This window comes from Notolepis coatsorum (assembly GCF_963971535.1).
Source record: "Notolepis coatsorum genome assembly, chromosome: 4".
NCBI lineage: Eukaryota > Metazoa > Chordata > Actinopteri > Aulopiformes > Paralepididae > Notolepis > Notolepis coatsorum.
Genome location: NC_140168.1, coordinates 54,235,455 through 54,251,842, shown reverse-complemented (window position 1 = coordinate 54,251,842; position 16,388 = coordinate 54,235,455). Strand labels below are relative to the sequence as shown.

General features: G+C 40.7%; 1 protein-coding gene across 1 annotated transcript in view; it reads right to left on the bottom strand.

Moving 5' to 3' along the window:
- Positions 1-3,766: 3,766 nt before the first annotated feature.
- Positions 3,767-16,388, bottom strand: part of tmem106bb (transmembrane protein 106Bb) — a 31,884-nt gene continuing 19,262 nt past the window's right edge. The window contains exons 4-8 of the mRNA XM_084312403.1: positions 15,989-16,148; positions 8,276-8,416; positions 8,115-8,164; positions 7,973-8,026; positions 3,767-6,946 (exon numbers count right to left, since the gene is read on the bottom strand). Of these exons, the coding sequence (XP_084168529.1) occupies positions 6,808-6,946; positions 7,973-8,026; positions 8,115-8,164; positions 8,276-8,416; positions 15,989-16,148 (544 nt within the window). The 3' untranslated portion in view covers positions 3,767-6,807. The remainder of the gene's footprint in view (positions 6,947-7,972; positions 8,027-8,114; positions 8,165-8,275; positions 8,417-15,988; positions 16,149-16,388) is intronic.

Below are 16,388 nucleotides of genomic sequence, written 5' to 3'. Positions count from 1 at the left end.
GGGGGGGGGGGGGGGGGTTGGGTAGGGGGGGGGGGACACTGTACATTGGAATACTGACATACATTTGACATGGAAACTGTACATTGGAGGAGGTTGGGTAGGTGGGGTGGGGTTGGGTGGGGCTGTACATTGGAATACTGACAAAGCCATGCTTGGTCTTTATTGTACAACTGGGTTAGGACATTTGTAGGGGCCAGTTTTGAATTGCAGTCTCCGTAGGTGTTCTTTGAGAGTGTTTTTGAAGGTGGGTAGTGATTTACATTCCTTTACAGCTTTGGGTAGGGTGTTCCACATTGTTGTGGCATAATTGCTAAACGTGTTTAGTCCCTTGTTTGAGCCGAATCTGGGTTTTACATGATTTGTGGAGCTCCCTCTGGTGTTGTAATCGTGGTATTCACTGACCTTTGGGAAGTATTTTGACATGTACATGGGTACCTTGGTCGTGTAGTGTATCTTGTAGACCAGGCCCATTGCAAGTTGCTGTACTCTGTCGTCTACTCTAAGCCATCCTAGGTTGGCAAAGTGTGCAGGGGTGAGGTGGGTTCTAGGAGTCAGGTCAAGCAGTAGTCTGACTAGTTTGTTTTGAGATGTTTGTAATTTGGTTTTTAGTGCCTTTGAGGTGCTTTGGTACCATGAGGTGCAAGCATAGTCGTAGACCCTTGAATGAGTGCTCCTGCCAGAGTCTTCAGGGTATTCTTGTTTACCAGGGAGGAGATCCGGTACAAGAATCGAGTTCGTTGATTGACTTTTTTTATTACATTGGATGCCATTTTGTCACAGGAAAGATTAGCCTCTAGGATGGAACCCAGGTAGGTAATTTCATCTTTCCTTGTGACAATATTGTCACCCACTGTAACTGAGAAGCCGTCTGTTTTGCTGAGTTTGTTATTTGAACCGAAGAGAATGGACTCTGTTTTGCCCATGTGTAATGATAGTTTGTTGTCGGCGAGCCATATGCAGATTTTGCCTAGTTCCGAGCTGAGGGTTTTTTCAACCTGTAACTTGTTCTTGTCAGAGACCAGCAGGGCTGAGTCGTCCGCAAACAGGAACAAGTTGCAGTCACAAGCTGACGACATGTCATTTGCATAAATTAGGAACAGTAGTGGTCCTAGTATGCTTCCTTGTGGAACACCACAGTTCACTGTGAGGGGGGGGGATAGGGTACCGTTTACCTCCACCATCTGTTCTCTCCCCTCCAGGTAGGATTGTATCCAGCTCACTGATAAACTATCAAAACCAATTGCTTTTAGCTTGTCAATCAGAATGGTGTGATTGACAGTGTCGAAGGCCTTTTGTAGGTCTAGCATGACCATGCCGCAGTATTTGCCCGCGTCCACCTCTTGCTTGATGTGGTCGTTCAAATAGAGAAGGCATGTGTCAGTGGAGTGGGATGTTCTGAAGCCAGATTGGAATTCGTAGATTCGATTTTTATCCGTAAGGTACTTTTCGACCTGTTCGTATACTATTTTTTCCATGACTTTCGAGATGGATGTAAGGATAGAAACAGGGCGGTAGTTGCCTGGGTCTAATTTGCTGCCCTTTTTGTGCAGGGGTGTTACTCTCGCTATTTTGAAGTCCTTGGGGACGTGTCCCTGTTTTATGGAGAGGTTTATTATGTGTGTGATGACTGGGGTGATGGCGGCTGCTGAGTCTCTGAGGAATTTGGAGGGGATGTTGTCATGGCCAGTGGCCTTGTTCGGTTGGAGGGCGCTCAGTTTATTGAGTACCTCATCTGTAGTTACCATTTCCAGTTTGAAATCGTCTTTGTGGACGCCTAGGTTCTTGTAGTATGCTACTATGTGTTCTACCCCATACTGCCCTGAGTGGGAGGGTAGTTTGTTTACCAGTGTTGTGGCTATGTTTGTGAAGAAAGTGTTTAAGTAATTGGCTACATCCAGTTTGTCTGTGATGAGCGTGTTGTCCGTCTTTATGTTTATGTTTGAGAACCTGGTTTTAAGTTTTTTACTGCAGCCTAGTTGATTATTGAGTAATTTCCAAAGTTCACGTGGTTCATTTTTGTTTTCCTCAGTTTTGTCATTGATGAATTTTTTTTTTGCAGTTTTTATCATGGAGTTTACGTCATTTCTTAGTCTGTTTCTTTCTAGTTTGAGTTCAGTCACGTGGGCTTGGAGTTCACTGCTCGTGCTTTTGGTAAGCTTTGACTGACTTTTATGAAATTCAGAGAATTTTTTGTCTCTGGCTTTCATAGCGGTCAGTATTTCAGTGTGCATCCACGGCTCAGCGCGATTTTTTACCCTGGTGGTTCTTAGGGGGGCCATGTTGTTTAGTATTGTTGAGAATTTGGTTTTGAAGCCAAGCCAGGTTTCTTCAACCAGTGTACCATTGAGTTCATCTGACCAGTCCAGGCTCTTCAGTTCAAGGTTAAAGGCCTCGCTAGAGTACATTTTGAGGTCTCTAGATGTGACCATTTTGTGACAGCCAGCCTTTTGCTTTGGCTTTTTGCGGGAACAGAATATCATATAATGATCACTTAACCCGCATGCTATCACCCCTTTATTGGAGATCATGGACTTGTCGGAGGCATGACTTAACTATAGATTGTTATTAACTCTTCTTGGAAGCATGACTTTGACTATACAGGTTATTTGTGCAGAATTTGTCACCAGAGCGCCCTTTTCACATTCTTTCCCTGAAGGGGGTGAGTTTCTCTCTACTACATTAAAATCTGAGCTGGCTATATGACGCAAATAATCTTGGGATCCTATCATGGTCGCTATTGTCCAGCTGGCCTCACTGTCTTCCAAGGATATAAATGTATATCCTTGCTGTCATCCTGGTAATGCGAACGTGAAACTATGCAATCTATGCACACAAAGATTTCTTTCAGCAGATTTCTTAGTTATAACAAGATTGTGTAAGCGTTGTAAGTGTTGTGAAGCACCCTATGTACATCAAACTCTCACACTCCTTATTGCTAGTGTGAAAACCTCTAGTACCATTTTCTATTAAAGTACAAATATATATACATCTGTCCAAACAATGACAACATAGTTAAAAAAAAAAAAAAAAAAAAAAATCTAACCCCGACTAACCTTACTGTCATGCACTTGTCCTAATAAACTAACCTACACTGTAACACGCAACACTTTGATGAACATTGTTACTCAGCTGAGTTATACCCTTCTTGCTGTCTTGTCGCACAGAACTTGTACGTCGCTTTGGATAAAAGCGTCAGCTAAATGACTAAATGTAAATGTAGTTTTGTATGTATTCTTAATGGTATTTTAGTTTGTAATTTCCTGGAAAATAATAATAAAGAAAATGTTGATTAGCCATCCTGCAGACAGGGCGGCATACACATTTAGCGTCCAATGAAATGCTTTCTAGAATGGCATTTACAGCACATTGTAACTAAGCTAGCACTAGGCCTCTTTAACTAAATTGCATTACTATTGTTGTGTAACATTGCTAACATTAGCTTGCTAGTTAATGGGTCAACCTAATGCATTCAGCGCTATTGGCTACTGTAAATGACAATCAAAAGTCCCTCCCTAGCTTCCTGCTTTTACAGGAAATACATAAATACGAGGAATCAAATAGCATTCGGCTAGCCGTTTCATGGGGACTTTAAGCCTGTGTACATTATAATCATACATTGTAAGTAAGGGATACTGTGCAGTTATCAAAGAATAATGCACATTGTGGGGCCTAATTACTATGCCTCCGCAAATAACGTTTGTGTGCATTATCCTTTATGTATACAAATACATACACAAATGCCATATATTCAAAACAGAACTAAGGGTTTTAAAACTTTATTCATGCTGTCAAGAAAAAAATACACATGATGAATAGTGATTCAAACATTTTGAAAAATAATTATAAATAAAATGCACAAAAAAAAGACATCTAGTAAGATAAGAAAAAAAAATAAAGAAAGAAAATTCCCACTATGACATACTGGTAGTTAGGAGAACCTCTACACACAGCAAATGTAAAACAGGGAGAAATCAATTCTAGACAATGAGCCAGTGTATTCTTTCCCTGTACCCTCAAACTTCAATATCCGATTAAAGCGCTTAGCGAACTATACAAATGTTAGTCGTACACTTTCTCTACGATGAAATTTGAGGGGGAATTGAGTATTAAGTCAAAATATGAGACACCGTTTCAATGTATTTATGTGATGGAAAAATAGATATCGTTGTACTCCTGTTAAGTTTAAAAATATCTCAACAGTGTAGGTAGAAATCTTACTAAAATCGAATACAAAACAGCTATCAAGTTCTAATCAAGGTAGTCCTTCAAATTCTCAAGGGTTTGATAATATGCCAAAGTGCAACTTTAGGAAAACATATATAGAGCCGCTCACAGAGGCTGTCCTTTTACCAATTGAGACATGAAAATAATGTGGGGGTGGAATGTAGAAAAATTACTTGGTCAAATATGTGTTAGTTACCTTCATTTAAAAACAAGCTTCATGGATAAGAGAAGGGCGACACAAATGTTTTATGTAAAAGTCTCTTGTGGTCACAAACATGTAAAAGGGTATGCCACCCATTGTGAAAAATCTTCTTGTGCCCCAGGACAGACAGTGTGAACTGGAGTTCGATTTTTATGTTTTATACCATTGCATTGTCTATGTAGTGTCTTATAGATCCATGTAGACTGGGCACCCTGGCTGCACGACACTAAAATAATCAATCATAGACAATGAATGGGGATTAGACTTATTTCAGGCCTGCACTAGAATTAAAAAATAATTTAGGGATACAAGCTCACGCAAGCATTTTATCAACTCACAAATCAGTGGCCCATTCATTGTCTATGTAGCAGCCCCAGGCTTTAGGAGAAAGTGGTGCATGTTCACAAATGCTGACTGAACCGTCCTGAGGCACAGGTAGACCGTATGTGAATTCATAAAACCGGTGGCATTCCCCTTTAAGGATCTTCCACAATGTAGGTTAAGTATGTAACAGCAGGCTAGAGGGCAGCACTTAAGTACTGCCTTTTATTTTAGTTACACACTTTAAGTTTCATAGCAGCGGCCAAATTAACAGAGAGCAGCCCAACAACCCACACACTTTTCAAGTTTTATAGCAGCGCCCAAATTAACAGAGAGCAGCCCAACAACCCACACACTTTTCAAGTGTTATAGCAGCGCCCAAATTAACAGAGAGCAGCCCAACAACCCAATGCTGGATAAGTAAACATAATTGTACAGCTTCATATATACAGTGGACCGCACATGGGGCCACCATGTAAAACATAACCTTACACAGGTCCATACCAAATCTCAAAGCTGTGATAAGTCATTGTCCACCCTTTTTTGCTGCATCATAAATGTCTGAACTATTTCCAAAAATACTTTCTCCCATTATGTTGCAGCGGATGGATAGGCTACAGTGTATCCTAACTTAGGCTTATTAGGCTGAATCCCAATGTCTGGACTTGCAGACTAAGACTTTGCGTTCTCTTGACGTTCGGGAGGGTAGGGTTGTCCCATGTCAAAAATCAGTAGGTCTTTCAGCAAGTTTGTTGCTTTGTGAACTTCACCCAAAAATATTGCCCACTAATTCCAAGCAAAAGCAATGATTTAAGTGTGTGAATTTAGCTATTTATTTAAGAACTTATTTTAACACATTGCTTTACTTATAATCATTACCCATAAAAAGTCAGCTAAATGACTAAATGTACAAAAGGTAAAATACGCCTAGCATGACCAAAAAAGAAAAACGTGTGTAAACCTATATTAAGTAATATGATATTCCTTATATTTTTTATTAACTTGTAGCCCATTATCTTATTTCTTCATGCAGAACCTGCAGATTTATTATAAACCCACATTCACAGAATGTTGCTTTCTGTCCATTCAGTGTATTATTATAATAATAACATCCAAGGTCTAGGGTTGTCGACGCTGTACTGCATGGCTGATATTGATTCTGTTGACTGAGAGGTTCTGTACCAGATTCTCTTCCTACTCAGGACCCTTGCACCCTCTTGGACTCCCTACCTTGAGAACTCGGAGGTTAAAAGTTACATCAGTCAAGTCCCGGAGGGCTCAGTCCACGAGTCTGCAACCTGGAGATTGGGATTCAGTCTTTGAGTTCGGCAAAGTGGCATCGTGACACTTGACACAAACCCCCTGTGTGTCAATGAAACGCGCATTTTTTATTCATTCATAAAGTGCCTTGGTGGTTTGGTGGTTCCTAAAATACTTCTTGTAGTGAGTCTTTAAATAAGTTTACAATCCATAGTAATATTTCTTCAAAGGACCTTTCTTTCCTCCTTTTTTTCTGCTTAATGCTGCATTAGTTTATAGTCGGGAAGTTGTAAGTGGGATAAACTTTTTTGGCAATTCTTTCATACAATTTGTCTCGCATGAACTACAACTCACAAAGACCGTTTACAACGACATATAGCTAATGTACTTAGGAATGTACTCTTAAAACTGCTAATAACATTAACGCTTATACGATGTGGGTGGCCGCGTTGAAAAGACATCAAATCCTGAATTGGGGGTTGAGAAATCAATACCGGAGTTTGCGACAAGGAACTCTGATGCGCTGTTTTATCCAATTTTTCCTAGTAGGAAATCGGAATTTCTGACCTCCTGAGTTATAATCGAATGCAGCATTTCCATGCGACGCCACGGTAAACTAACACAAATAAAACATGTGATAGTGGGATCTGTTTGTTAGCTATTGTCGGTGGAGAAAGAAGGGGAAAAAACAGAAACAAAAAACCACAGTGAACCAAGGCTTCCTGCCCCCCGTCAGGGGCAGAGGAGGATGGTGTGGCAGTTACTCAGGAGGAAGAGCGGTTACTCAGAAGGAGGAGCGGTTACTCAGGAGGAGGCAGGACGTTGGACGGCTTGTTGAGCCCTTGAAGCAACGTCGTGTTCCCTCCACAGTCCACATACTGGTACATCTCCTGGGACACTTGCTCCGCGTGCCCGAAGTACGTCGTCGTGACGGTCACCCTGGATCGAACACAGAGCAGGACGAAAGGGATCAGTGAGATAAATGCACTAGGAGTCACAGGACTCGTTGTGGACGAATCCATTAGTTAATTTCATCAATATCTGTAAAACTGGGTTTCCCACATGCTTATCCTTCAGAGGGATCCCTTTAAATCTAGAAGTGATTATAATTTTTTCAGGGAATAACTACATCAGCATAATCTTTTTTCTTTTTTTTTAACACCCATAAAAAATTCACTCTTCCCGACTCCCCCACACTTAAGCACTCTCCCTGGGCCACGCTCTAGGGAGAGCATGCCCCAGCTCCATCACGCCCGGGGTACTGGCCCTCCTTATTCAAAACAGACTTGGTCGACCAAGACCAAATGAAGGGATTCATCGACTAAGATGGGTCAGCCAGTGCAATGCAAAAAGGAGCTTGGAACCAGCAACACTACTGTAAGCTCCAACACACCTTCTAATGACAAACATCTCTGCCCTTGTGGGCCATTGTCTGAAACATATATATATCAATGAATTCAATAAAGTGCACTGGAGCATAGTGTTGTGGGCTCTCCATGTCTTTTGTATGTGACAAGGTGATGCCATGAACCCACACTGTTGTGCATTATGTGTTCAAATAAACTGCATTCTATGTTGCATTCGATTACAACTCTGAGGTTGGAAATTCCGACTTCCTACTAGGAAAAACTAATAAAACTCAAGAGTTCTTAATCGCAAACTCAGGTACGATTTCTCAACCCGCAGTTCAAGCCTCAGCGTCATTTGACGTAATTTCAACACAGCCACAGACGAAACGTTAATGTTGTTATTAGCCGTTTTCAGAATACATTTGTAAGTATCTTACCTATATGTGGTTGTAAACTGTCTTTGTGAGTTGTAGTTTATGCAAAACAAATTGTAATAAAAAAATTGCCAAATATTTCGTGTGAGCATCTGTGTAGCTTGAACGCAGGTAGGTTGGAGATGACAGGTTTCCCACTTCCATCTTCCCACCTCAGACAATGAATCAACCACAAGACTTACTGCATCATGATGACGATGGTGTGCACCTTGATGGTCTGCAACGTGCAGTAATCACTGGGGGAAACAAAAGCAGAATGAATCACTGATATGCTTCAGTGTAGTTGTGAAACGATAATAATACAATCTGTCAGTTTGTACTTACTACATGTAGCTCATCTCATCTGCAATGACTGTGGGAACCATATAATCCATCTGTAAAAAGTACCACAAACGACAAAATGAGGAACAGGTTCACAATTGTACCCTCAGACAGACATAGTGCAGGGGGCAGATATTTGTACTATAGTTGTACTGTAGTTGTACCTGCTTCATGTCCAGCGGACTGATGGCAGTGATGTTATTGATGCGGGATTTGCCGATCACCGTCTTGGAGAACTGCACCTGTGCTGTGATGTTGGCCACCTCCACAGAGTAATAGTTGTTGTTGGTGATGTTTAGAGTGTTCTGGAAGAGGGGCAACAGCGTTGGAAAAGAGTAATAGTTGTTGGTGATGCTAGGTGGAATATAGTAATAGTTGTTGGTGATGCTAGGTGGAATATAGTAATAGTTGTTGGTGATGCTAAGTGGAATATAGTAATAGTTGTTGGTGATGCTAGGTTGAATATAGTAATAGTTGTTGGTGATGCTAGGTGGAATATAGTAATAGTTGTTGGTTATGCTAAGTGGAATATAGTAATAGTTGTTGGTGATGCTAGGTGGAATATAGTAATAGTTGTTGGTGATGCTAAGTGGAATATAGTAATAGTTGTTGGTTATGCGAGGTGGAATATAGTAATAGTTGTTGGTGATGCTAAGTGGAATATAGTAATAGTTGTTGGTTATGCTAGGTGGACTATAGTAATAGTTGTTCATTTAAAAATTGTAATCCAACCAAATGCCAACCTCTGATTTTATTTTCTCATTTAACTTCTTAAGCCGTAGCCATATTTTCTGAAGATTTGCCTAAAAGTACATACCTAAGTAAATGGAAGATTGCTCCACTTCTACAAGGTCCATTTTAAATTAAATTGTAATGAACCAAAGGAGAATATCAATTATTATTATAATCTTTATTTTTTCCATCTTTGACGGTGAATAACACCAATAACCACCAACATTGACCAGACGTGAGAAATTGCCACTGAGCTCATTCAGCACCTTCTTGAGATCAAGTGTACAACATATCTAAGCAAATTAATAAAGGGCAGATGATTTACAGGTTTTTTTGTAGATACAGTACTGAATTTTGCCATCCAGACACATTAATATAGAATATCAGGCCTATAAATTACCTTATTTTGGCCAAGTCATACATCTATGGATCGGGCCAAATCTCCTCTTTCTAATGGCTGGATGTAATACCACCAGGTGCCCATTACAGGGCAGCAAAGAACGTGAATGAAATCTAGTGCAAGTACAGTTACTTTTGTGGAGCTATAATGTCCATAGCTCCGCAAGTTTTTTTTGTAGATGTTCACAGAAAGGTAAAGAAAAAATATATGTTGTATTTATGTCAATAACATTCAGGTTTGTTCGACCCGTGCGATATAATCACGGAAATAACGTGCACAAATTATTTCAAGTCAAACGGCTCCAAGTGTGACAGGGGCTTGTGTGAGCTCAGTAGTATAGTTTTATGAAAATTCGATGTCCATCGAAAGCCCTGGGTCTCCTCTTTCTTAAGACTACAAACAGGACTGACGGTGTAATTTCCTCACGTCTATATAATCTGGTTTCCGATGCAATGCACGGAGAATTCTATAAATGTGTATTTTGCTAATAACACTTAATAAAATCATTGGTAAACAAACGTAGTGCTGAAAATATACTTTGACTGGTTTTGATAGGGTTAGGGTCTTTACTCTTTTACATTTGAAAAAAAAACGCAACATTAATTAACACTTTGATCGCCATGGTTAAATTCATAATTTACCATCCCTCGCCATCTCTATTTGTCTATGGAGAAGTACCCCTTCTTTGCAGGGCTATAACTTTTTAAATTGTATTGCTAAATTGACATTATTATGGCCCATTCAATGTCCTATATCTATTGTTCAGGGTGTAGCAACGTTATACTTTTTCATTCACATACTTTTTTTTTTGTTTTTATTTTTTTATTATTTTTTAAACAAACATATAAACAAACATGACAACACACGATAAGATATACAAGCATTAATTACAGTGCATATCCAATGAAATTACCATTTAGTCAAATGTCTTATACAGGATATACCCCTAATACCTGTTATCTAAAAACCTACACACATATGCTCCAGCTCGTACCCTCGTACACATATTCATACTAAAATACGGTCTAAAGTATAAGTATGTTTTTATCGTTTTCTGCAGCTTTCTCCAGAACTTGATTTATAGCCCCAAATGCATTATATTGATGATTGTATACAGTTTGATAGCAATCGGCGCGAGATAAAAAAATTCAAATGGACGTACTTCTAGAATGATCTACGTATGATCTGATGATGACCGGATGGGCGGGGGGTCGTTTATAATTCCGTGGGCAACGTTATATCATTCATCTAGTGTGGGTGATATGATCATCAGGGCCCTATTCCCCGTACCTGGTTCAACTAAGTCGATCAAGAGTCCCATTATCCAGATTCAATTAACCCGATGTTTGAAGCCGGGATTTTCCTGTTCCTCGAAGGTGGATTCAGTCTCGTTAACTCGAACCAGACTTGAGACCCAGGATAAGTGCGTGCGGCCGCTTCAGTTGAAAAGCCAGCACGTATCGATAGCAGAGATCCTGATTTTCTAACGGCATTGATTGATTAATTGATTTAAAACTTTATTAACAGATTGCAGTACGGCTCAATAGCCTCGCCGACAAGTTAAATGCATAATCTATAGGCTCATTTTAAGTCCCTCATTACCCCAATCAATCAGATTATATTTCTTTAAACTTGCCTGCTGGCAGTAGGTTTATGGATTGAATAATCAAATGAGATCTTGCTAGCGAAAATAATTAGTTCAACTGTTATACAGAATAAGGATACGGCTCTCTTACCCATTGATTGATGTATGGTGGATCTTTTACTTATCTGCACTGTGGTGTGACGGTTTGTGGTTTTGACTTTCACGCAGACGGCCCGGGTTCAAATCCCACTTCTCCTAGTCTTTTCCTTCTTTTTGCAATGTAGGAATAATTCAATTTGGTGCACGTTGAGAGCTATATAAATAATGACATCCTCAATGCATGTAGATTTATAATATTTTAACTTAAAACTAGGCTACTTTTGCGTATAATCATTAATATTATATTCCAAAAAATTTATATTGGAAACGCGGGGTTTCGAACTCCGGTCGCCCGGTTGCCAGGATTGAGCACTACCGCTGCGCCACTGTGCCAGACGGGATATATTCATTGTGTTGTGAAGGGCCAGATTAAACCGAATATATATATTTATTTATATATATATATTTAATTGTATTTGTATATTCTCTAATATTCCCTGATATCCCTTGTATATTCCTTGTACAATATGCATTGAATATCCATTCTAGCCTACTGAACATCCCATAATAGTCTCCATTCTACTATTGGTCGAGACCTTGGTGCCAGGCTGCCATACCCCTCAGACCCAGTTCAAACGTACCGCTCCACATGTACGAACAAGTCCTAGTTCCGCGTAGGAATCTGGCTACCGCACCACTAATGGGACTATTTGTTCATAGTGCGTATATATACTGCGCTACTAAAGTAGGACTTTCTTTTCAGTCCAGTTTCTTACCCTCCAATAGAGTCACAGACGTAAAGCCTCCCCGCGACGCCACGTGTGGGAGTAAGGCCAAGTTCGCCTACCATCGGTATTGAGACATCGTGTATATTAATATTTGAATAGTCATATTTGGCACTATATCGTCGAGTTGGACGTAGTCTATTAAGCTAATAATAGTCTGTTAATATATAGTGCTTCGTGCGGTGAGAATACTACCGTAGTCAGTACCCCATCGTTTCGGGCAGAGAACTGGCTGCTTACCCAGGGTGGTTGACCCCACGTGAAGCTGCACCCGAGGAGCCCCAGAGCCGACGAGCGAGTGGACCTGTATACCCGATTATTCTACCGACGACAGCCCGCCTTCCCAGGCACGGATTATGCTTTGTACACATTGATTATTCCATGGATAAAGACCCCCGACACTGCCGTGTGTTGGAAACCCCCCCCCTGGAGAGGACGCAAGGTGAGGAGACGCTCTGCAAGACGAGGTCGCTTCACGTCTCTCCTCCGTGGACCGGATGACGCCGGCCCACAAAGAGTCCACCTGCTTTCATCTGTGGTCCAAGGATCGCCGGCGCATTGAACGGCACTACAGTGGGTTCACCTGGGATACCCTTGGCCGGATGAGGCAGCCGGATTCTACCCCCCCCCCCTTCCTACTCCTGTCGGCTTACAAGCGACCGGATTAACCCCCTCTAGTGTATCCAGTATATAATCATTAAAGTATCATTGCTGTTATTCCTTAAACTATTCCAGGTCGTATATGTACCACCTGCGCCTTCAGAGATTGGACATTCTCTATTGATATACCGACGAATACTCTTGCCATAAAAGTGCATACTAATTCCATTCATAAATGTGATTGATTTGATTAAGTGCTTGTTCTACACACCATCGCTGTGTAGAAATAAAGACCTATTTCTAATTCGTACATTTGTGTTGGATCCGTTTCATCTACGTGACAGTGTTCATCATAATATATTTATGCCGTGTACTGGGTGGCCGAATATTAAGTACAAAGGTAGTGGTAGTAAGTATCATATCTAGTAATACAGTCAGGGAATTGTACCCCTCAGTTACACATTGTTTATCCATTAATGGACGAGAGACCCGTGTTTAGAATATTTTTCTTTTGAATGAAGTTCTCTCTTTATTCTCAAATGCATTAATGTGACGTCAACGGCTCATTCAATTTCTCAAATCCGTCAAACAGCGCATCTCATCAGACATTTTAATCCCAGTTACAATATCACACAAAAACCACAATCCACGCATAGACACTTCAATTTTATGCTTGAATGAAACACAATCCGGGCGCTCCGTTAAGCAAATCTACAGCGGAGAATATATGAAACTAATCAGAGCCAAACGGCCGATAGGTTTCATTCATTAAAAATATCCCCGCAGGATTCACATTTGCAATGCGCCGTTATTAAAATAACCACATGCATGCAGCGTGTATCGCGACTCCGAGCGCCGTATATGACGTGCATTATTTTATTTAGGACAAAGTAAATCTATAGGCTCAATATCATTTATTATCAGCATTTAGTTCTATTATTATACATTTCAAAAGCCCCCTCTAGGAAAACGAAGCACAGAAACATAATTCAGAATGGTATAAATGGGATCTCTAGACTGTGAGAATCATTTCAGGAAGCGAGCTGTCATTTATTTGCGGGGGCGTGGCCATGGTTCATCCGGCTAACTGAAGTTAACCCTGCTCCCGACCAGGCTCAAACTTTTTGATCTGTTGTCATGGTGATTTGGACAATCGAGCGTCGGGGAATGGAAAGGTCCGGCTTAAGTCAGGCTAGACTGGAAATTATCCGGCTAACTCAGTTATCCAGGTACGGGGAACGGGGCCCAGAGCAGTTAGTAAAGAACACGTTGGAAAATAACGCTGGATCTTACCGTATCTTCCTCGCGCCGTTGGGCGATGAGCAGAGATATTCCTATTATGGGATGTATAAATACCCGATCCATTTCCAGGTTGTATAATAGTATATACGTCCAAATCATGTCGTTTGTCGAGTTATTTGCACCGATCGGTGTTCACTGTGTCAAGATGGAGTCCTGCTAATGATAACGAGTGCCCGGACGAAATATGGGTGAGCACCACTTCATCCACATGACTTCCTGTTGGGCGATCTGCCACCAGATGGCGCTCTTGAACCGTTAGAGAGTTGAGTGGAGCTCAGCAGTATATCTCAGGTCCCCGGGGGAGAAATATGATTTCGATCACAGATTTTTGAAATATTGATATCAAAGACGTGTTACGGCGTATTCGGCAGAATGAGCATGGCGGGGAATGACGAGTTTCGGCGTTTCCGGCGATTAAAGTGTTAACACTTTCTCTGCCAAGGATAAACTCGTCATTCCCCGCCATGCTAATTCTGCCAATGATGCCGTAACACGCCATTGAGATCAATATTTCAAAAATCTGTGATCGCAATCATATTTCTCCCGCAGAGACTTGAGATCTACTGTTGATCCCCTCTCAACTCTCCAACGGTTCAAGAGCGCCATCTGGTGGCCGATCTGCGGATCGCCCAAACCGGAAACGGAAACTGGTGCTCATCCCAATTCGGTCCGATCACTCGCTATAGGTCCCGGGACTCAAGCTAGACACAATGGATAGCAATCCGTTACCAATAACTCGATAAACAACATGATTTGGACGTATATACTATTATACAACCTGGAGATGGATCGCATATTTCAACATCCGATAATAGGAATATTTTTGCTCCACGCTCATCGCCCAACGGCCCGAGGAGACTGGGGTGAGTTTCAGCGTTTTTTTTTACAGTGTTCGATACAAACTGCTCTAATGATCATATCACCCACACTAGATGAATCATCTAACGTTGGCCACGGAATTATAAACAACCCCCCCCCCCATCCGGTCAACATCAGATGATAAGTAGTAACTTCTAGAAGCACGTCCATTTGACATTTTTTATCTCGCGCCGATCGCTATCAAACTGTATACAATCATCAATATAATGCATTTAGGGCTATAAATCACGTTCTGCAGAAAGCTGCAGAAAACGATAAAAACATATTTATACTTTAGAACGTATTTTAGTATGAATATGTGAATGAAAAAGTATAACGTTGCTACACCCTGAACAATAGATACTTGATGTTGAATGGGCCATAGTAATGTCATTTTAGCAATACAATTTAAAAAGTTATAGCCCTGCAAAGAAGGGGAACTTCTCCATAGACAAATAGAGCTGGCAGAGGATGGTATAATGATGTACATAAGGCTGGCGAAGAAAGTGTTAATACGGATTGTATTGATCTATTTCTGGCATGAACCTGTTAAGCTTATCATAAATCGATCAATACAGACCGTATTAATTAATGTTGTTTCTTTTTCAAATGTAGCCAAGAGTAAAGACCCTAACCCTATCAAAACAGCAGTCAAAGTGTATATTTTCAGCACTACGTTTGTTTACAGATGTTTTAAAATTGTCCAAAAATAAGAATTTATCGGATTAATGCGAATTCGCTCTTTTATCGTAACACCGTGAGGAAATGACTAAATCCAGATTTAAGACTGCCATTGGAAAGAGGAGCTTTCTCCCTATCCATAGATGTATGATTTGGCCATAATAAGGTAATTTATAGTTCAATTTTGAATGTATAATTCAAATGGATTATAATTATTACTGTATCTACAAATCTTTCGGTTTAATCTTCCCTTTATTCATTTGCTTACATTTTTTGTACACCTCAAGAAGGTGCTGAATGAGTAATCAGGTTCTTCTGGTGTTATTCACCGGCAAAGATGCAAAAAAATATCATAATTTATATTCTCCTTTGTTTCATCACAATTTACTCAAGCCTAGTAACAGACACAATATTTCAGAAACTGGAAAGGAAATACATTCCCCGAGGTCCATAGATGTTCCTAGATATCAAGAACATGCAAATTGACCTTGTAGAAGTGGAGCAATCTTCCATTTACTTGGGCATGTACTTTTAGGCGAAATGTCTGAAGATAGGGCTACAGTTTAACAGGTTAAGGGGTTAAATTATCAATAATCCTTCCATTACCATGACATAGCATTGTGCTGGTACTAGGTTCTTGGTATTTAAGCCCGGTATCGGGGCGACACCGGTACCAGTGGACTTCCAACTACCACTTATATCACCGCTTACAGCCAACAACGGCAGCCTGTAGGCCATGTAGACATTTCCTGATCAGAAAAGTAACATGTAAGCTCTGACATGATGTAAATCAACACTGCTACTGTAATGTTTAACTGGGGTCAGGGTGCTTTACCGTGACATTGAGATAGACTATGCGCTTGTCTTGGTCGTAGTTGATCAACACAGACTTCACTCCCATGTAGGAGACGTCGATGCTGCGGGGGAAGAGGAAGAAGACGGCTAGGCCAGACAGGAGCAGACACACCAGGACCGAGGCCGTCACATACAGCTTCCTGTGGGAGGACACACGACCACCATGAGACTCCATTACAGACCAACAATATCATCTGTGTTCAGTTACGTTAAATCAATTATCTTTCCTTTCTGCAGTCCAAACACTGATCATGTCTGTATGCAGGGATCTACGCTAACCTTTTTCCCAAGGAGCACATGTGCTCCTAAATGAAAAAATTTAGGAGCACCCAAAAATATTTAGGAGCACAGTGAAAATATTTCAAGTAACAGAGTTTTTA